Source organism: Oncorhynchus nerka, linkage group LG15 (genome assembly GCF_034236695.1).
Source record: "Oncorhynchus nerka isolate Pitt River linkage group LG15, Oner_Uvic_2.0, whole genome shotgun sequence".
In the NCBI taxonomy this organism is placed as follows: Eukaryota; Metazoa; Chordata; class Actinopteri; order Salmoniformes; family Salmonidae; genus Oncorhynchus; species Oncorhynchus nerka.
In genome coordinates this window covers 77,867,838-77,888,257 of record NC_088410.1, presented here as the reverse complement: position 1 = coordinate 77,888,257, position 20,420 = coordinate 77,867,838, and the positions used below count along the sequence as shown (strand labels likewise).

At 46.2% G+C, this 20,420-nt stretch overlaps 1 protein-coding gene across 4 annotated transcripts in view; it reads left to right on the top strand.

Annotated features, from left to right (window-relative positions):
• eogt (EGF domain-specific O-linked N-acetylglucosamine (GlcNAc) transferase) overlaps positions 1–4,424 on the top strand; it is a 42,378-nt gene extending 37,954 nt beyond the window's left edge. For all 4 annotated transcript variants that reach the window (XM_029683624.2, XM_065001910.1, XM_065001909.1 and 1 more), the window contains 3 exons: positions 256–375; positions 1,304–1,406; positions 1,875–4,424. In XM_029683624.2, coding sequence (XP_029539484.2) covers positions 256–375; positions 1,304–1,406; positions 1,875–2,021 — 370 coding nt within the window. In that variant the 3' untranslated portion in view covers positions 2,022–4,424. The remainder of the gene's footprint in view (positions 1–255; positions 376–1,303; positions 1,407–1,874) is intronic.
• Positions 4,425–20,420: the final 15,996 nt, after the last annotated feature.

The following is a 20,420-nucleotide window of genomic DNA, read 5'->3' as shown; positions in this document are numbered from 1 at the left end:
AACACAATGCAGCAGCACAAAGGGAATTGTGTAACAGCTGGATTTTATTGTCTGACACACCGCTTTTAGAGTGGAGTAAATATTGAATGTACAGTATAGTATGTTGGACTGAAGTCTGTCGGGGTATTGGGTTAAGTAGTAAGTTCAATTTAAATATAAGTTTTTGATGTGAGTGCTGCATGTGCTTGGTGGGTGACCTCTGGTCTGGTCTTGTCTGGTCTGGTCTGGTCTTATCTTGTCTTGTCTTGTCTGTAGGGACGTTCCGTTCCTGGAGCAGCTCAGCATTACCCACAACTCTGACATCTTCATCGGGATTCACGGGGCAGGACTTACTCATCTGCTCTTCCTTCCTGATTGGGCCGTCATCTTTGAGCTGTGAGTGACAATTGTCAGTCTGTCTCTGTGGGTCTACAACAGGTTTACTGTGTCTTTGTGTTTCTGGGTATGTCTGTCTCACTGGATCCTTGTCTCTGTCTGTCCTTCCATGCTCTGTGGATGGCAGTACGGGTCTACAGGCAGTGATGGAAAAAATACCCACTCGTCATAATGGAGTAAAAGTAAAGATGCCTTAATAGAAAATGACTCAAGTAAAAGTGAAAGTCACCCACTAAAATACTGCTTGTCTAAAAGTATTTGGTTTGAAATATGCTCTAGTGTCAAAAGTAAATGTAATTACGCAAACATACTTAAGTGTAAAAGTATAAATAATTTCAAATTCCTTATATTAGCACAATTGTTTTATTATTTTTTATTTACGAATAGCCAGGGGCACAATCCAACACAGAGACATAATTTACAAACAAAGCATTTGTGTTTAGTAAGTCTGCCAGATCAGAAGCAGTAGGGATGACCAGGGATGTTCTCTTGATAAGTGCGTGAATTGGACCATTTTCCTGTCCTGCTAAGCATTCAACAAGTACTTTTAGGTGTCAGGAAAAATGTATGGAGTAAAAAGTACATTATTTTCATTAGTAATGTATTGAATTAAAAGTAAAAGTTGTAAAAAATATGAATAGTAAAATACAGATACCCCCAAAAAACTACTTAAGTAGTACTTTAAGGCATTTATGCTTAAGCATAACAGGGCAGAGTGATATCTGGGCTGGATATGGTATCGTGTATCTATGTGTGTGATGGGTGGGTCTGGCAGAATGCTGTGCTCTGTTAGCCCTTAGCCGCAAGGCATGGCGGTGAAATACGGCCTAATTTAAACAGGCATTCATCAGGCAGCACGAGGAGGCGGACGCCACAGAGAGAGGAGAGAGAGAGCAGGAGATGAAGTGTCTCCATCTGTTCTCCACAGATATAACTGTCAGGATGAGAGCTGCTATCGAGATCTGGCTCGGCTACGGGGGATTCGATATGTGACTTGGCAGAAAAGGGACAAAGTGCTCCCAGAAGATAAGGTGGGAAACTCCAACACCACTCTTGCCACCACCTCCACTTAACTCACCGCCCCAGATTCCCAGAGACACCTGACTAATGCTCACCTGTAGCTTCAGCATTTATCACCACACTCATCTGTCATTTTGTTTTTAGTACACACACTCACGCTGCCTCACACACACACTCTTGCTGCCTCACACACACACTCTTGCTGCCTCACACACACACTCACGCTGCCTCACACACACACTCACGCTGCCTCACACACACACACACACACACACTCACGCTGCCTCACACACACACACACACACACACTCACGCTGCCTCACACACACACTCACGCTGCCTCACACACACACACACACACACACACATACACACACACATACACACACACACACACTCACAAATCACAGACCTGGAGTGCAGTGTTCATAAAGACTTTCTCTCACTTTTCCATCATCACCCCCCCTCACCACACACAGGGTCACCATCCCACCCTGGGGGATCATCCTAAGTTCACCAACTACTCCTTTGACGTGGAGGAGTTCATGCGTCTGGTGCTGGAAGCAGCAGACTACGTCCTGCACCACCCCAAGTGGCAGCCCCCACCCAGCCATGATGAACTGTAAGCCTGCACCACCCCAAGTGGCAGCCCCCACCCAGCCATGATGAACTGTAAGCCTGCACCACCCCAAGTGGCAGCCCCCACCCAGCCATGATGAACTGTAAGCCTGCACCACCCCAAGTGGCAGCCCCCACCCAGCCATGATGAACTGTAAGCCTGCACCAACCCAAGTGGCAGCCCCCACCCAGCCATGATGAACTGTAAGCCTGCGCCACCCCAAGTGGCAGCCCCCACCCAGCCACGATGAACTGTAAGTCTGCACCACACCAAGTGGCAGCCCCCGCCCAGCCATGATGACCTGTAAGCCTGCACCACCCCAAGTGGCAGCCCCCACCCAGCCATGATGAACTGTAAGCCTGCAGCCCCTACCCAGCCATGATGAACTGTAAGCCTGCAGCACCCCAAGTGGCAGCCCCCACCCAGCCATGATGAACTGTAAGCCTGCAGCCCCCACCCAGCCACGATGAACTGTAAGCCTGCAGCACCCCAAGTGGCAGCCCCCACCCAGCCATGATGAACTGTAAGCCTGCAGCCCCCACCCAGCCATGATGAACTGTAAGCCTGCACCACCCCAAGTGGCAGCCCCCACCCAGCCACGATGAACTGTAAGCCTGCAGCACCCCAAGTGGCAGCCCCCACCCAGCCATGATGAACTGTAAGCCTGCAGCCCCCACCCAGCCATGATGAACTGTAAGCCTGCACCACCCCAAGTGGCAGCCCCCACCCAGCCACGATGAACTGTAAGCCTGCACCACCCCAAGTGGCAGCCCCGCCCAGCCATGATGAACTGTAAGCCTGCACCACCCCAAGTGGCAGCCCCCGCCCAGCCATGATGAACTGTAAAGCCAGCAGCCCCACCCAGCCATGATGAACTGTAAGCCTGCATCACCCCAAGTGGCAGCCCCCACCCAGCCATGATGAACTGTAAGCCTGCAGCCCCCACCCAGCCATGATGAACTGTAAGCCTGCAGCCCCCACCCAGCCATGATGAACTGTAAGCCTGCATCACCCCAAGTGGCAGCCCCCACCCAGCCATGATGAACTGTAAGCCTGCAGCCCCCACCCAGCCATGATGAACTGTAAGCCTGCAGCCCCCACCCAGCCATGATGAACTGTAAGCCTGCAGCCCCCACCCAGCCATGATGAACTGTAAGCCTGCATCACCCCAAGTGGCAGCCCCCACCCAGCCATGATGAACTGTAAGCCTGCAGCCCCCACCCAGCCATGATGAACTGTAAGCCTGCAGCCCCCACCCAGCCATGATGAACTGTAAGCCTGCATCACCCCAAGTGGCAGCCCCCACCCAGCCATGATGAACTGTAAGCCTGCAGCCCCCACCCAGCCATGATGAACTGTAAGCCTGCAGCCCCCACCCAGCCATGATGAACTGTAAGCCTGCAGCCCCCACCCAGCCATGATGAACTGTAAGCCTGCAGCCCCCACCCAGCCATGATGAACTGTAAGCCTGCAGCCCCCACCCAGCCATGATGAACTGTAAGCCTGCAGCCCCCACCCAGTCATGATGAACTGTAAGCCTGCATCACCCCAAGTGGCAGCCCCCACCCAGCCATGATGAACTGTAAGCCTGCAGCCCCCACCCAGCCATGATGAACTGTAAGCCTGCAGCCCCCACCCAGCCATGATGAACTGTAAGCCTGCAGCCCCCACCCAGCCATGATGAACTGTAAGCCTGCAGCCCCCACCCAGCCATGATGAACTGTAAGCCTGCAGCACGAGGACAGTTTGGTGAAGTCAAACACACAACTAAAACACAGTCGTCTTATAAATCTAAAAGTATTTTTAATTATAGTTCTTGTATATTATGAAGGTTAAATTTAAGTTTACAGCATCACTTTTCAGCTATTTATTATTTCATTTTTTCTGCAGTGAGTCTATAACACAGCCCAAGGTGCATCTCAGTAGCGATAATAAAGAGAAATCAAATGGCCGTGGCAAACTTCGAGTACCTGCTACCATTTTCCTTGTTAGAGAACAGTATATGTGCTATACATACACTCCTTACAACAAATGACTATTTCTATTACAAGCTGCCACTGGTGGTTGCCGTAATGATCATTTGTTTACTTTCTAAAACAATGGGTTTATTTTCTGCATTTTCTGATTAAAGTGGTGTGTTATAGACAGACAGGGATGGAACTTTCAACATGTTGTAAATGTGCCCATTTTATCAACCCCGCAGAATTGTCTTTGCAACTATTTTGTCGTCACTACATATAGTAAACTTCCAGGAAGGGAAAACACAAGTGATATAATCAATCTAAAGCTGGATGTTTTATTTATAAGTGAAAGGGAGTCAGACCTTTTGGTCAATGTTTTGGAAAGTGTTGTAAGTCATGTTATATTTCAAAGCCATGGAAATGTTTTGAAATAAACATTTTCAAAAGTGTTGACATCTCTCTTTTTTTGGCAATTTAAGCAGCAATGATTTTATTAATCACTATTCAAATTAATATTTTGATAGTAACTGTGTACAGTATCTCCTGAACTTTTCAAACAGAATTGCTGATCTCAGACAGTTATTTGCTGAGGGTTTCATTATTTTAGTTTACAGGGGGCTGGGAGGAATGGCTCCCCACAAAAGGGCACTTGTTCAGATATATTTGTCATCACCATAAATCTGGCTGACCTCAAAACCACCACGGCTGCGCTGTCGGTGACACCTATTTGCCATGACACCTGTGTACCACTAGATGGCAGTAGAACACCACACATGAGTCAATTTAGATTACTTTTTTTTTCCAGGATCACAGAGGAGAGAATTGCACGATGTGTGGAACTGCATTGATTGGTGTGAGAGTGATTCTATTGTATAAGTATGTCGAAATCCTCTGAAATCTAGGTCAGGTTTTATTGAGTTGATCATATAATTATAGATATGCTAGCTCTTAAATCTGAAGACGCATCAGGCCGAATAGCTCATGTTCTAGAGTTGTGAACTGTTGTACCCCATACAAAACACTGCCACCACAAATCTCTCTATCTGACCTGCTCTTGTCAATGTTATGGTTGAACTTTCCCATTATTGACAGACACCAGTGCTGTCTGGGATGAACACTATTTCTAGGTCGGCTCAGTTTACAGCCAGTGACCAGCATAAAGAAAAGAATCACCTCTACGCAGGGGATCAAAAGCAGAGAAACCAAGATGTCTGCTGCTCATTAACCTTCAGCAGGTTGAACATCGATGCCAAGCCCAATGTTCCCTTCTCTCCACTTTTTACTTTTAACAACGGAATAAGACATCATCACAATTTGTATTTTTGGAAAGAAATGAGAACATGGGAAAACTAAGTACAAAGAGTTATTGTCACTTGACTCATAAAGTAAAATATTGTGAGTGTGTGTGTGAGAGAGAGATAGCTCTGCCCCTTGGAAACCCGATGTAGTCCATTGGCCACCTGTGCGCGGTGTGTGTGTGTGTGAGAGAGAGATAGCTCTGCCCCTTGGAAACCCGATGTAGTCCATTGGCCACCTGTGCGCGGTGTGTGTGTGCGTGTGAGAGAGATAGCTCTGCCCCTTGGAAACCCGATGTAGTCCATTGGCCACCTGTGCGCGGTGTGTGTGTGCGTGAGAGAGAGATAGCTCTGCCCCTTGGAAACCCGATGTAGTCCATTGGCCACCTGTGCGCGGTGTGTGTGTGCGTGAGAGAGAGATAGCTCTGCCCCTTGGAAACCCGATGTAGTCCATTGGCCACCTGTGCGCGGTGTGTGTGTGCTTGAGAGAGAGATAGCTCTGCCCCTTGGAAACCCGATGTAGTCCATTGGCCACCTGTGCGCGGTGTGTGTGTGCGTGCCTCCTGTGTAATTAGGAAAAAGCATGTGCTAATTGAGTTATGGTCTTAGGGCGCGGTAGAATCCACCTCATCACTCATTATCTATGAGTGTCAGCCATTAGTGCTTATGACAGCGACGTTTGAGTATTTGTTTCAGGTGTCCCACGTGGTGCTTTATAAACAGTTCTGCGTGGGTGGGCGTATTTCGTCATGTTAGAAGCAATGTTGTGAGTCCACTGGAGGTGTTGAATTACTGCCTCTGTTGCTCGTAATGCAAGCAGAGGGAGTGCTCCTTCAAAGACAGCCTATGTCTTCTTCATGGGGAAGTGTGCTGTGCGTAAAGTTATTACCGCACATCTCAGCCTGTGATTCAGACTAGATTAGGGAGAATTATTATATATATATATTTTTTAGGATTGTGCTCTCACTGTCAATATAGGCCTAAGGACAACTACCGAGTGGGGTTATTTTAACCCCAGAGGGATATTGTTTTAAATTATATTCTTAATAAATTGAAATCATTGTTAAGTGTTTCTGTATCAATATGGACTAAAATGTTGTCATTTGGGTTCATTTTGATCCCAGCCAGAAATACCTAATTCGGCCTATAGTCATTTGATAGATAGGACCTTTATTTGAGTCTAGGCTTCTCTGGAGACATAACAAGTCATCCATACCAGCAGAGGGTGAAGGGGGACCTGTCTCAGTGATTTCACCAGATAGACAGATCATCTGCAGAGATATAGCTCTCCCTAATATTGTACTTTTCTATACCACATATCATATGACTGTGTACAAAAACAAAATGACCGGGTTTTGTTTGCATACAAATACAAATCTGCCAATGGTATACAAAGTCTGTGAATGATAGACATGCTGGATAGAACTGCAATACATCATTTAGTTACACTCTGAATATACACAGAGATGTATTGATGTGTATTCATTGAACACTGGTCACTTTAATATTGTTTACATACTAATTTACCCACTTTGTGTATATACTGTATTCTAGTCATGGCTCATCCTATATAACTAATGCTGTACACACCTTTTCTTTTCATATACTGTCTTACACACTATTTTATATATATATATATATATATATACACACATGATGTTAGTAGTTTGAGGGGTTAAATGAATCTGCATATAGTGTCCCTTGTTAACGGGTGAGTAACTTGTTCACCTAGTTTTCTGAAGCTCACTTTTTGTTGTTGAACTTACTAGGCTCATGTATTTTCTACTCAGGCCATATATTTGATTTAGTTTTCATCATCTATCTCCTCTCTCATCCATTTCCCCTTGTCTTTATGCACAATATCCATTATATTGTGTATCACCTCGACCTAATCTAATTTATTTTATAAAGCAAATATTTCTCACCACTGAACAGAGATAAATCAATTACAGTCAGCTCATCTTACCTCACCACTCCTACAGGCGTCCCGCAAAGCAGAAAAACATCATCTTTCAGGGGATAAATGTGAAAATATTGATTGAGTGGGGAAGAAATATTCCTCAAGTTATGACTAGATATTTCCATAATGTTTTTCTCCATGAGACAACGATTATGGGTGGAAATAGTCCCAGAAGGGATCCTATATCCTGGGTCCCTGGAACACGAGTCGTCTTGCCCTTTACTCCAATCTTCCTCATTCAGCACTATTTCCTCTATAAACCCTGGCATGCCAAATGGGATATCTGAAATTGAAAGATATTATAAATAGGCTATTACAAATGTGCATTTTTGATATCCTGAACTTGGTCTCTTTGAAAATAGCTACTCTGGCTGAAAATACAAGTTTGTCGACTGCGCCATGCACCGAGAAACAGATGGCATGAATTGAATTTCACACCATTTAACCTCATACCTTAATGCCCAGTAAAGTGTTTTCTTCTGTTAATTTGGTTTGGTCCAATACAACCCAGCCGTTTGCGGAAGATATATGAGATAAGTGCTTTTGATGAAATAATATTAACGGAATGGCCAGCAGCTTGGAATGTAAGGCCTACCCATTAGCCGTGTTCACACTTGAGCTAAAAGGCCTAACATCCACACCGCTAAACGAGGTGGATTTTCCAATCACATTAGCTCTCTGGTGGTTTCACACATTTGTCAAAATATCCTGACATCCTTTTCAGTTGATTCAAACAACGGTTGGCGGCTGATCTGACAGCTGAGTCAATGCAGACAACAGCGGATTTTAAGCGTTCATGCGGGAGCTCTCCATGGTTCTGAAGTCCTATAGCGCGCTACTGTCCTTAACGGTTCAAATCCAATCAAGTTGATTTGTCACGTGCGCCGAATACAACAGTGAAATGCTTACTTACAGGCTCTAACCAATAGTGTAAAAAAGATATTAGGTGAACAATAGGTAAGTAAAGAAATAAAACAACAGTAAAAAGACAGGTTATATACAGTAGTATGGTTAAAGTGATTATGCATATAAGATGAACAGAGAGTAGCAGTAGCGTAAAAGAGGTGTTGGCGGGTGGTGGGTGGGACACAATGCAGATAGCCTGGTTGGTCGGCCCTGTCCTCTATTGGAAGAAGAGACAGACTGCTGAGAGTCAGTGACGGAAAATTTCAACATTGGCTGACAAATCTGCCATTTGAAGCCTGTAGTGTTTCGTTTGTATGCGCTTCCCATGGTTATTTTCAAAGCAGCAGTATCTTCTCAAATGTCTATTTAAAATTATATTTCATGCAGACAGGCACATTCATACATGTAGGCTTACATTTAGCCCAGGTTAACCTACAACCTCATCAGAAGGAAATAACGAGTCACCATGAAACTAAGTAACATGCAAAGACAGAGGTAGTCTACACCTTCAACTGAAACTTTACAGCTCACATTCTAGCCGTTGGCTCACTTAAATCAAGTCGTAAAAATCCAGGGTGGAGCTTCGCGAGGTAGTCTGTGGTAAATATTTTATTAGATAAATGTCTGGGGCCTGGGCAGTAGAAGTGTAGACTACTCGATGCTGGAAATTAATCGCAAGGAGAGATTGAATATACTGGCTGAATTGCACCGGGTCTAGTCGTGTTTTATCTGAGCACACCCAGAACACATTTTATTTAATGCTCTCTCCACCAAAGCATTCACTTCTGCAGCATAGGCTACAGTAGGCCTATTTTTCGCTTATTCGATCAATGTAACGGAAGTTGTGTAGACTATAAACATATAGCCTAGTGAGCAGAAAGATAAGCCCCCTTCATATGATATTCCGTGAAAAACATCTGAACATATCGGATCCTCCTCACCTTAGGTCGTTAGCGGACATCGACCTGGCCAAAGCCTAATGACTAGCCTAAATTGGCTACTGCGCTAAACAATCAATCGCAAAGCCCTCATAGAATAATCTTGGGATCAAATAAATGATAGCTTTTCTCTTGGAGCATATCTGTGAGACGGAGATGATTAAATTATGTTTAACACCACCTCGGGGGTTTACATTACACCGACGCGCTTACAGATGGGCACAGAATCAAGTAGGCCTATTGATATTTATGCGGCGTTTGTAATGTGATTGAAGTGTGGAAGTGAGCCGGCCTATTATGTGATGCTAAGTGTAATCGATTAAATTGATCTATAGTTGAGCATCTGCCAATCTGTCTAAAACCGATTAGAGGACCCTCACCCCCCAGCCCACAGAAACGCAATGCTGACAAAACGAATAACTTTTGGATCGCACTGAGCTCGTCATCATCACTTGGTTTTCTCCTCAGACTTGCCATGCCGTCATTTCAGCACATCCCTCACTTGGCGACTTGTAAACTATGACATCACTGAACGTAGCCTATACTTGATAGATTGCAAATGGGGCGTGCGGGCGCAGCGCATGTGTTCAGAATGGGAAAGACAGCTCACAATTCTCCTGTCAAATCGATCCCAGCTCGAGAGGTGTGCGCGCGGGGGAGCGCAACTATCATTCTACCATCACCATCACTCTTGCATCTCTCCAGCGGCTAGCGAACCCGTCTGACGGGCATTGGCGGGGGACCATTGTCAATAACACAATGAACTAGTGTTGAACGTTTAGAAAACATTCGTCTCTTTTCGCTCTTTTGGATGTATTCACTTTTGGTTACTTTTTTCTGTCATGAACCTCTACATCTCTATGCCACTGTCTTCGTTTGGTTTCCGTTGTTATGGGACGCAGTAAGATACTGTAACTAGAGGGTGGATCCAGTCTGTAACCAAACTCAGACAGCTCACCCAGCTCTAGCGCGGTGGTACCCGGATAAACTGTAGCCTACCCTGCTGCTCGCCTGACTGTGGCCGGCTTCGCCAGATTGGCAGGCAGCTGTAAGGATTGGTTTATAGTCGGAAACCGGATTCAGTGAAGTGAAGAAAAAGTAACACAGCAAGCGTGCTATCCCCCGGATTCCTAAACAATTTGATTATGCCATCGGTTTTATAGATTTAGGTAAGAGGGTATTTTTCATTCTTAATTCCTTGCATTGATTTGTATAGATCACCTGCTTTCCTGTTTGTTTCGTGACTGTTCCATGGGCTCGGGCGCACACGTTCAGTGATAGGCTAATGAAATAGGGACCAGGGTCAAGAGACGACTTTGCTTTTCGAAGGTGTAGGCACTAGGCAGGCTACCGTGTTTCATGCCGCACAGAGGAGGGGTGGTTACTGCTAAAGGGGAAAATAACTTTGATGTTCTGGGTCTCTATAGTGTGCTCAATTTCTGCTCAATTTGCTCAATGACCACCCTATGAGAGGAGGACGTTTTGGAGAAAAATACAAGAATGAAACTATTTATCCTCAATCTCTGGCCATTAAAGTCACTTCAGATTCCTGTTTTCTTTACATTGCTTAATCTAAATCCTTACACTGGATTGCAATAGACTGTCTTAAATTAAAACGAGGGAACTTTAGAAAAATCCAATCCACTGTCATTTTAATCTGCTCGCAGTAAGGGTAGAGAGTGTAAAACAGAGACAAACGGTGAGATTGATGCAGTGTTCAGTGCGAGGCTAAATAAGCGTTAATCGGGGCTCGGTGCTGCTTATTAGCGGCTATCGAGTGGTCGGTAAGGCTGTTCAGCTGATCTGGCTCTTTTTTTACCGGGGTTCTAACGGCTTCGTCTGGATCCTGATCTGGTGAGAATAGAGAAGGAGCGGAGACGTAGGCGCGCAGTGAGAAAATGCGCAGCTGAACGCTCTACTCACAGCAGGGCTGGACTGAAGTGAAAGGCTTTTATTAATGTGCAGAAACAGACATCATGCAATAGAGAATAAATATTAATATTATTCACAAACTCTTTCAATTCAATTGAAAGGGGCTTTTTTTGGCATGGGAATCACGTCTCTCTCCCTCTCCCTCTCTCCCTCTCTAGCTCTCTCTCTCTAGCTCTCTCTCTCTCTCTCTCTCTCTCTCTCTCTCTCTCTCTCTCTCTCTCTCTCTCTCTCACGCACACACACACATTAAGAGGAAAATGACTTGGTGCATGTTAATGAGAGCAGAAATGAGAGCCAACCCCTATTATGTTGTAATTGTTAGTCATCCTTGTCTCTAAACCCCACCCTCCTCCTCCCCACCACCTCCCCACCACCTCCTCTCTGCTCTTCTCTCTCATCCTTGTCTCTAACCCCCACCCTCCTCCTCCCCACCACCTCCTCTCTGCTTTTCTCTCTCATCCTTGTCTCTAACCCCCACCCTCCTCCTTCCCACCACCTCCTCTCTGCTCTTCTCTCTCATCCTTGTCTCTAACCCCCCCTCCTCCTCCCCACCACCTCCTCTCTGCTCTTCTCTCTCATCCTTGTCTCTAACCCCCACCCTCCTCCTCCCCACCACCTCCTCTCTGCTCTTCTCTCTCATCCTCTGCTTTGCATTTTGTACAGAGTGAGAAAGAGTGTAATTATTTCCCCATTGTTTCTCTGTCCGGTAGTGGCAGTCTACAGGGACCGTGTCATTAGTACAGTGCAGAGGGGGAGATGGAGAGGTCCCCAGAGAGAGGAAAGGTTTGGCGACTTAATTCTCAATGACAGTAACATGAAGATAGGTGCAGTACTCTACATTTCAATGAGATTACTCTAGCAAACCTGGCCTCCTCTTTCACTGAACCATCGTCAATACACATGCGTGCCACACACACACACACACACACACACACACACACACACACACACACACACACACACACACACACACACACACACACACACACACACACACACACACACACATACACACACACACACACACACACCTCTCTTTGTACATGGGCCTGGCATAATTTTCTGAGGGAAAGCGATAGAATTGAGGATTCTCACCAGCATATCTCCAAGCTATGTTGCTTCCTCTTTGTCAGCCTCTGTGGTCCCATTTTATCTCCACATACCCCCTCTATACCTTCCCACATCCAGACTCCTCTCCCACTTCTCAGAACCCCCACCAGACAGCAATAAGGCCTATCCTGTGAGGCTCCTACATGGCATGGCCATCCTTTTCCTCCCGGCATGCAGGGGATTTATCTGGCTGAGTGATTGTGAATGCGGAGGAGTTTATTGTGTGCATTTGTGATTGTGTTAGAGTATGAGGCTAAGCAGGCAGGGAGGGGACAGACCAGATACTCCTGGGCGATAAGCTAGATGAATAACAGAGGGATCCCGGATAGCAGTGCGACAGACTGATCTGAGATCAGCTGTACGCTGGCATTAGCAGATTCACTGTGTGCCACTGTGATTGATGCTGTGCAATCCAGAGAGGAGGAGAGGAGAGATCCTCCCAGCAGGGAGGTAGAGAGAAGGAGAGAGAGAGGAGAGTGGGAGGCCTCTCATCTGTAAGTGAGATTGGTCCTGATGGCCATTCATCCTCTCCTCTGTTGCCCGAACCATACTGTACTGTACTGGGTAGTCTCCAGAGAGATATTAGAGTCAATCGCATCCTAATGCAGCACAGGAGCTGGAGAAAAAACACTCCATCAGAGCTTCCATAGAGGCCAGGCTGAGATGGAGGGTGCAGCCAGAGATCAGTGTCACCTCTGGGGTAGCCTGGAGGAAGGTAGGGCAGTTTAACATTAGAGGGAGTATGTGTGCCTGTGCCATGAGCAGCAGAAGGCAGAGGACACAACCCACTGTCATGAAGAGTATGATGTGTGAGTTAGAAATCCATTGAGCCCTTGCTTTTTTTAATCAAAGGGAGCCTCCCTAAAGAGAGTGAATGGTTAAAGGCAGAGTGCAGTCAAAAACGTGATTTTCCTATGTTTTATATATATATATATCAAATCAAATCAAAGTTTACTTGTCATGTTCGCCGAATACAACAGATGAAATAGTGAATACAGTGAAATGCTTACTTACAGGCTCTAACCAACAGTGCAAAAAAGGTATTAGGGGAACAATAGGTAGGTAAAGAAATAAAACAACAGTAAAAAGACAGGCTATATACAGTAGCGAGGCTATTAAAGTAGCGAGGCTACATACAGACACCGGTTAGTCAGGCTGATTGAGGTAGTATGTACATGTAGATATGGTTAAAGTGACTATGCATATATGATGAACAGAGAGTAGCAGTAGCATAAAAGAGGGGTTGGCGGGTGGTGGGTGGGAGACAATGCAGATAGCCTGGTTAGCCAATGTGCGGGAGCACTGGTTGGTCTGCCCAATTGAGGTAGTATGTACATGAATGTATAGTTAAAGTGACTATGCATATATGATGAACAGAGAGTAGCAGCAGCGTAAAAGAGGGGGTTGGCAGGTGGGGGGTGGCGTGACACAATGTAAATAGTCTTGGTAACCATTTGATTACCTGTTCAGGAGTCTTATGGCTTGGGGGTAAAAACTGTTGAGAAGCCTTTTTGTCCTAGACATGGCACTCCGGTACCGCTTGCCATGCGGTAGTAGAGAGAACAGTCTATGACTGGGGTGGCCAAACACACTACCCTCTGAAGTGCAATTGCCGTACCAGGCAGTGATGCAACCAGTCAGGATGCCCTCGATGTTGCAGCTGTAGAACCTTTTGAGGATCTGAGGACCCATGCCAAATCTTTTTAGTTTCCTGAGAGGGAATAGGCTTTGTCGTGCCTAACATCACCATTACCATTACCCACCCATTAAGAAAGAGAGTTCCAAACCTTTCTGCCAAAGGGGCGGCAGGGTAGTGGTTAGAGCGTTGCACTGGTAACCGGAAGGTTACAAGTTCAAACCCCCGAGCTGACAAGGTACAAATCTGTCGTTCTGCCCCTGAACAGGCAGTTAACCCACTGTTCCTAGGCCGTCATTGAAAATAATAATTTGTTCTTAACTGACTTGCCTGGTTAAATGAAGGTAAAAAAAAATAAAAAATAACAGCTCGTTTTCAGTTTTCCCCATTCGGACCACTCCCAGACAGTCCTAGCAAAATTCTTGCTTGAGAAATTGCTCTTTGCAAAGGAGCTATTTTTGTTCGTTTTTGATCAATTTAATTGAAAAAAAATCACAGTAAGGTACGTAATTGTTACCCAGAAATGATTTGATTTTGAGATAAAAATGGCTGCTTTGAACCTTTAAGGGATCCCATTAAAGAAAGATGGAATCCCCTGTGTTCTCTCTCCCTTATCTCTCTCTGCTACTCTCTCTCCCCTTATTTCCCCCCTCTCTCTTTCTCTTACTGTCCCTCACCCTCTATCTTCCTTTTTATCGCTCTCCCCTTTTCTCTCTCTGAGTCTGTTTTCTCTGTGCCCCAGGAGGCTGCAGTAATACAGTGAGGGAGATGAAAATGTGTGGTGTGTAACAGCCTGGAAAAGTAGTGTGTGAATGAGGAAGACGAGCCGTGGAAGACAGAGGCAGAACAGAGGGAGGAGAGACATATTGCACCGTGGTCCATTGAGCTGTTCTCCTTTGTTCGTCCTGCATGTGTCCCACTGCCTCCCAGGGTTCTGTGATGTCTGGCCTCACTCTACGTAATGGAATCTGAGGCGCTGTTGTCTCCGGCAGAGCTGTTTGGCTGTTTGGCCAATCAAGCAGGAGTTTGATTCCATTTAGCAGGGCTGGCTTTGATGGACAGCTCAACCTGAAAGCCCTGGGATTAAGGAACAGCAGCCAGTTAGAAAGAGAAAGTACGAATGAGGTAGGCATTTGTTTGCGCAAGTAATGTATTTTGTAAAGTGGGAGTTTTGAGGTTGAAAGAAAATAGTTCTTAAATGTATTCTGTCCAGATGTTGGCTGATCACAGAACAAACCCACTTCCCTCTAAACTTTCTCCCTGAATCTCACATTCGTACAGACTTTCATTTCGTCTGGAAAAAGTAAGTTGTCTTGCTCTCTCATTTCACATATCCCATAGAAAAGAGCACCATCTTCATTTTACGATGCAAACACTTTTATGGATAAAGTCAATAATACATTTCTCCTCACAGTTGGGTTGGTTGATTGATCACAATGGGATTTTGTTCATTGATAAGATTCATTGTAATGATGACAGATCCCCTGTAAGCGACGGTAATGATTGTAATTGAACAGACACGGCTCCTACCCATGGTGCAGTATATATCACCCAGGATGCAATCTGCTCCTGTCCCTGCTCGCGGCATGTTGCTGTGGCAGCTGGCAGATGTGCAGGTAAGCGTGAGCGACACCGTGTGTGTGTGTGATTATTAAAGTCTCCCAGTGTAGGCCTAGCATGGGGCCACTGTGAAGGGCTGCAAACTAACGCCACTGATAGAGCCTACACCAGTCACAGTCACAGCAGCACCCAGAGAAACACTACAGGCTGTAGGGGGATTTAGACCTGTGGGACTAAAGACTGAAAGGGAAAGATGGAGGGTGGTTTGTTCTTTCTCTGCAGGTGAGTATTTGTGCCTGTGTGAGAGAAGATGGGTGTTGTTTTTGTGTGTGTACCTGTACCTGTGCCCCTCTCTCTCTCTCTCTCTCTCTCTCTCTCTCTCTCTCTCTCTCTCTCTCTCCCTCGGTTGTATTGAAGGCAGAGCCAGAGATTTCTCTGAGTATTGCGGTAGTGTGTTTGAGGTGATGGCTTTGTAATGAGAGCTCCAGGCTGCCACCGGTCAGGAGACTGTCTCTGAGGAGGACTGATGTCACTCACAGGATCAGTGGACATTGCCCTGCTCAGGGGTGTTAGAGGATGACACATATAATTCAATGTGTGTGTGTGTGGTGTAGTGTGTTTGGCTGTCTCTGTGTATGTGTGTTTGGCTGTCTCTGTGTATGTGTGTTTGGCTGTCTCTGTGTATGTGTGTTTGGCTGTCTCTGTGTATGTGTGTTTGGCTGTCTCTCTGTGTGTGTGTGTTAGCATTGGTTTTATGTATGAGTGCGAGGGTAAGAGGAGAACAGAGTGATACGATGTCATGCTCTGGAGACCCACAGACAAATTAATTCACTTATTGACACCACTGACACAACTCACTGACTTTGTAAAATGAACAATTGATCAGTCCCTCTCTTTCCTCCCCCCTCTCTCCCCATCTCTCCTTTTTTAAAAACCTTTATTTAACTAGACAAGTCAGTTAAGAACAAATTCTTATTTTCAATGACAGCCTAGGAACAGTGGGTTAACTGCCTGTTCAGGGGCAGAACGACATATTTGTACCTTGTCAGGGGATTTGAACTTGCAACCTTCCGGTTACTGGACTTGCAACCTTCCGGTTACTAGTCCAACACTCTAACCATTAGGCTATCCTGCCTCTCTCCGGCCCCTCTCTCTCTCCCTCTCTCTCTCCAGCCCCTCTCTCTCTCCTTGGCCCGCCCGTTTGCACACGTGGCACATTTGGCCATTAATATATTTACGTGCTAGCCGGCACCAGCCTGGTTATAAGCAACAGAGAGGCCTGAAATAATCAGGATGTTGGCTGTGAGTGTGCGGGCTTAGGGCCAAGGACTCAGCCCCTCCTCTCTCCATGAGACAAGGCCCATTGATTGGTCTGGTCCATAGGCATATAGCACGTAGTCAGCTGGGTGGAGGAGTCAATGAGCCCAGTGCATTCCTCACCGCTAAAGACCCAGGATTAGCTCAACTTCAGAGGGGCTGTGGCGCCGTGCATAGAAAATCAAACCTAGCTCCACATCAACGTTGTTTATTTTCCATTAATCATAATTTGGACACAAAGCACGATGAATTACTGCGGTTATCGGGCGATTTGCCTGTCAGAGATTATTTTGGCTATGTTTGCTGTGAAGTTGCTTGATAGACTGCGGGAGGCTGGTCTCTCTCTCTCTCTCTCTCTCTCTCTCTTTCTCTCTCTCTCTCTCTCTCTATCACTCTCTCTCTCTCTCTAGCTCTCTCCCTCTCTCTCTCTCTCTCTCTAGCTCTCTCTCTATCTCTCTCTAGCTCTCATTCTCTCTCTCTAGCTCTCTAGCTCCCTCTCTCTCTCTCTAGCTCTCTCCCCCTCTCTCTCTCTCTCTCTAGCTCTCTCTCTCTCTCTCTCTCTCTCTCTTAGTCAGTGACTCACTGTTGGTAATTCTCTCTGTATCTTTCATCACAACCTCTGTAATTCCAACTGCTCTCGGTCTACAGCGGTTCACCGCCGCGCTCTGAACTTCTAAACTTCTTGATCCTTCACCTCCATGGGGTGAGAACAAATTGAAGAGATGAGACGAGAGAGAAACAAAGAAAGACAAAAATGAGAGAAGAGGTAAAGAGGACAGAGAGACATGAATAAGGTATTAATAAAAGGGGGGAGGGAAGGAAGGAAGGAGAATACAATCACTGCTCGTGTCATGAAAAGAAAGAGTAGCAAAGACGGGCATAAAGATTTCAGATGTTTATACAGTCTCCAAGCTGTCTACAGTGTAGCGGATGTATCCAAAGTGTCAACATAAAGGATGGGAGTCAGGTATCTGGACCCACTGCCTGTCTCCCATCCATCTCTGTGTCCTGAGGGACACTGACTTTTAATGGTCTTTTATTGCTTTATTAGCGAGCGCTGGATTTATGGCGTGGGCCGTGACTCTGTCTGTCAGAGCGCTGTAGGAGCTGCTCTGATCTATGTCAGGCCACGCTGGCTGTCTGGGTTTAAAAGACGTTCTCGTAAAGAACACTGCAACAGAGCTGGATATGGCTGGGCTGAGCTGGGGGTGGTGCTGCAGGCAGGTTGGCTCAGTGAGCTAATGTTTATTTGCCTGTTAGTGTCTGTGTCTGTTGTTCCATAAAGCATGGAGCAGTAGGGATCCATCTCTCCCACCCTCAACAGCAGAATACCCTCCATCCCTTCCAGCTAGCTGCTATCTGATTTGGGTTGTTGGCCTCGGAAATGGACTGTCATGCCCAACCAGGGAAAGATACATGCAGGATGTTGTACACACCCTATGTCTGTGTGTGTGTGTGTGTGTGTGTGTGTGTGTGTGTGTGTGTGTGTGTGTGTGTGTGTGTGCGTGCGTGCGTTGGCAGGGGGTCCAGACTCCCTGGAGCTGCTGGTAACCTGCTTGGACACATGAAACACGCTAAAGGACTCTGGTCACGTCAGCTTTTCATCCTTGATGCAGAAAAAGGAGGAGGGTGAAAAAAGAGAAAACCCTAAGAATAAAAACACAAAGACACACATCTGGTCAAGTCACTGGATCTGGGGGGCGGAGTCTCTGGCCTGTGCAACAGGCTCTGGATTGGATTTAAGTGCATGCCGATCAATTGTGCTGTAATGGTACCTCACCTTATCATCCTCTCTGAGCTCTGCAGTCAATACCCGGAGAGGGGCACAGCAGGTAATGGTTCTGGAATCAGCCATTCTTCCCTTGTTCTGAGACATTTTTACACAGCCTGGGGGATGATACTAAATGAATAGCTTGTAGGTGTGAGGGAGTGTCTGCCAGCTGTGTCCCTTGACCTCTCTGGCAGCCCACACACAGCACAGACCAAGCCATCTAACTGAGGGAAGTTATAGATTCTTTATTTAAATGAGCAGAGTAGATTACCCCAGTAGCACAGAAAGACTCATTTAAGAACCCATTAGCCCATTAAACTAGAGCAATGGCATTAGCATTAGTATTCGGAGCTAAGTTCCGTCTTCGGGTCTCAGGCAGAGTTTGTCATTATGCATGCAGAGTTCACTGAACCACTTCTGCTACATAGGCTGTATTCTTCTTATCTGCTAAGAACGTTGGCTAGCGTTGTATAGTTAGACGGCACAGCAAAATGACATCATTAATAAATACAAATGCAGTAAACCCTCACGCTTTCTGTGCAACTGCAGTTGCTTTTGTTAATCATTGATACATTTCTGGTGTGTTTGTGGTTATATCTGTTAGTCTAAGGAGGCTCTCACTAAACATTCAGCATCGCCGAGGAGTACAAAATAAAACCGTTTTTGAATAAGACAGCGATGTCTGAGAAGGATGAAATATTTTCAGATATGACGATTACTTCACCTCATGTGTTTATATTACCTCAACAGAGAATACACCACCATGTCTCTCTCTCTTTCTCTCTTTCTCTCTCTCTTTCTCTCACACACACAGGAATGTGTTGGAACCAGGAAGGAGGCAGACAAATTGGTCCTTCATGATTAGAAATAGCAGTGGGGAGATATTGAGTTTGGAGCAGACAGAGAGAAGGCAGAAATACTCATCAGCACATAGAGTAGATAGAGAGAGAGAGAAATGAAGAGAAAGAAGGAATGAGACAGATGGAGAGAGGAGGAGTAGAAAATGGGAAAGAGACAAGGACAGAGAGAAGAGAGCAGGAGAGCAGAGACAGAAAAGGAAAGGGAGAGAGAAAGAGAAAAAAGAGAAAGAATGACTGGGTGAGGAGAGAGACTGAGTGAGGAGAGAGACTGGGTGAGGAGAGAGACTGAGTGAGGAGAGAGACTGAGTGAGGAGAGAGACTGAGTGAGGAGAGAGCGACAAAGTGAGGAGAGAAACTGAGTGAGTAGAGAGAGACTAAGCGAGGAGAGAGAGACTGAGTGAGGAGAGAGAGACTGAGTGAGGAGAGACACTGAGGGAGGAGAGAGAGACTGAGCAAGGAGAGAGAGACTGGATGAGGAGAGAGACTGAGTGAGGAGAGAGAAACTAAGTGAGGAGAGAGAGACTGGATGAGGAGAGAGAGACTGAGTGAGGAGAGAGACTGAGTGAAGAGAGAGACTGAGTGAAGAGAGAGACTGAGTGAGGAGAGAGACTGAGTGAGGAGAGAGAGACTGAGTGAGGAGAGAGAGACTGAGTGAGGAGAGAGAGACTGAGTGAGGAGAGAAACTGAGTGAGGAGAGAAACTGAGTGAGGAGAGAGACTGAGCGAGGAGAGAGAGACTGAGTGAGGAGAGAGAGACTGAGTGAGGAGAGAAACTGAGTGAGGAGAGAGAAACTGAGTGAGGAGAGAGAAACTGAGTGAGGAGAGAGAGAGTGAGTGAGGAGAGAGAGACTAAGTGAGGAGAGAGAGACTGAGTGAGGAGAGAGAGACTGGGTGAGGAGAGAGACTGAGTGAGGAGAGACTGAGTCAGGCTAGAGAGACTGAGTGAGGAGAGAGAGACTGAGTGAGGCTAGAGAGACTGAGTGAGGAGAGAGAGACTGAGTGAGGAGAGAGAGACTGAGTGAGGAGAGAGAGACTGAGTGAGGAGAGAGACTGGGTGAGGAGAGAGAGACTGAGTGAGGAGTGAGACTGAGTGAGGAGAGAGACTGAGTGAGGAGAGAGCCTGAGCTGGGAGAGAGACTGAGTGAGGAGAGAGCGACAAAG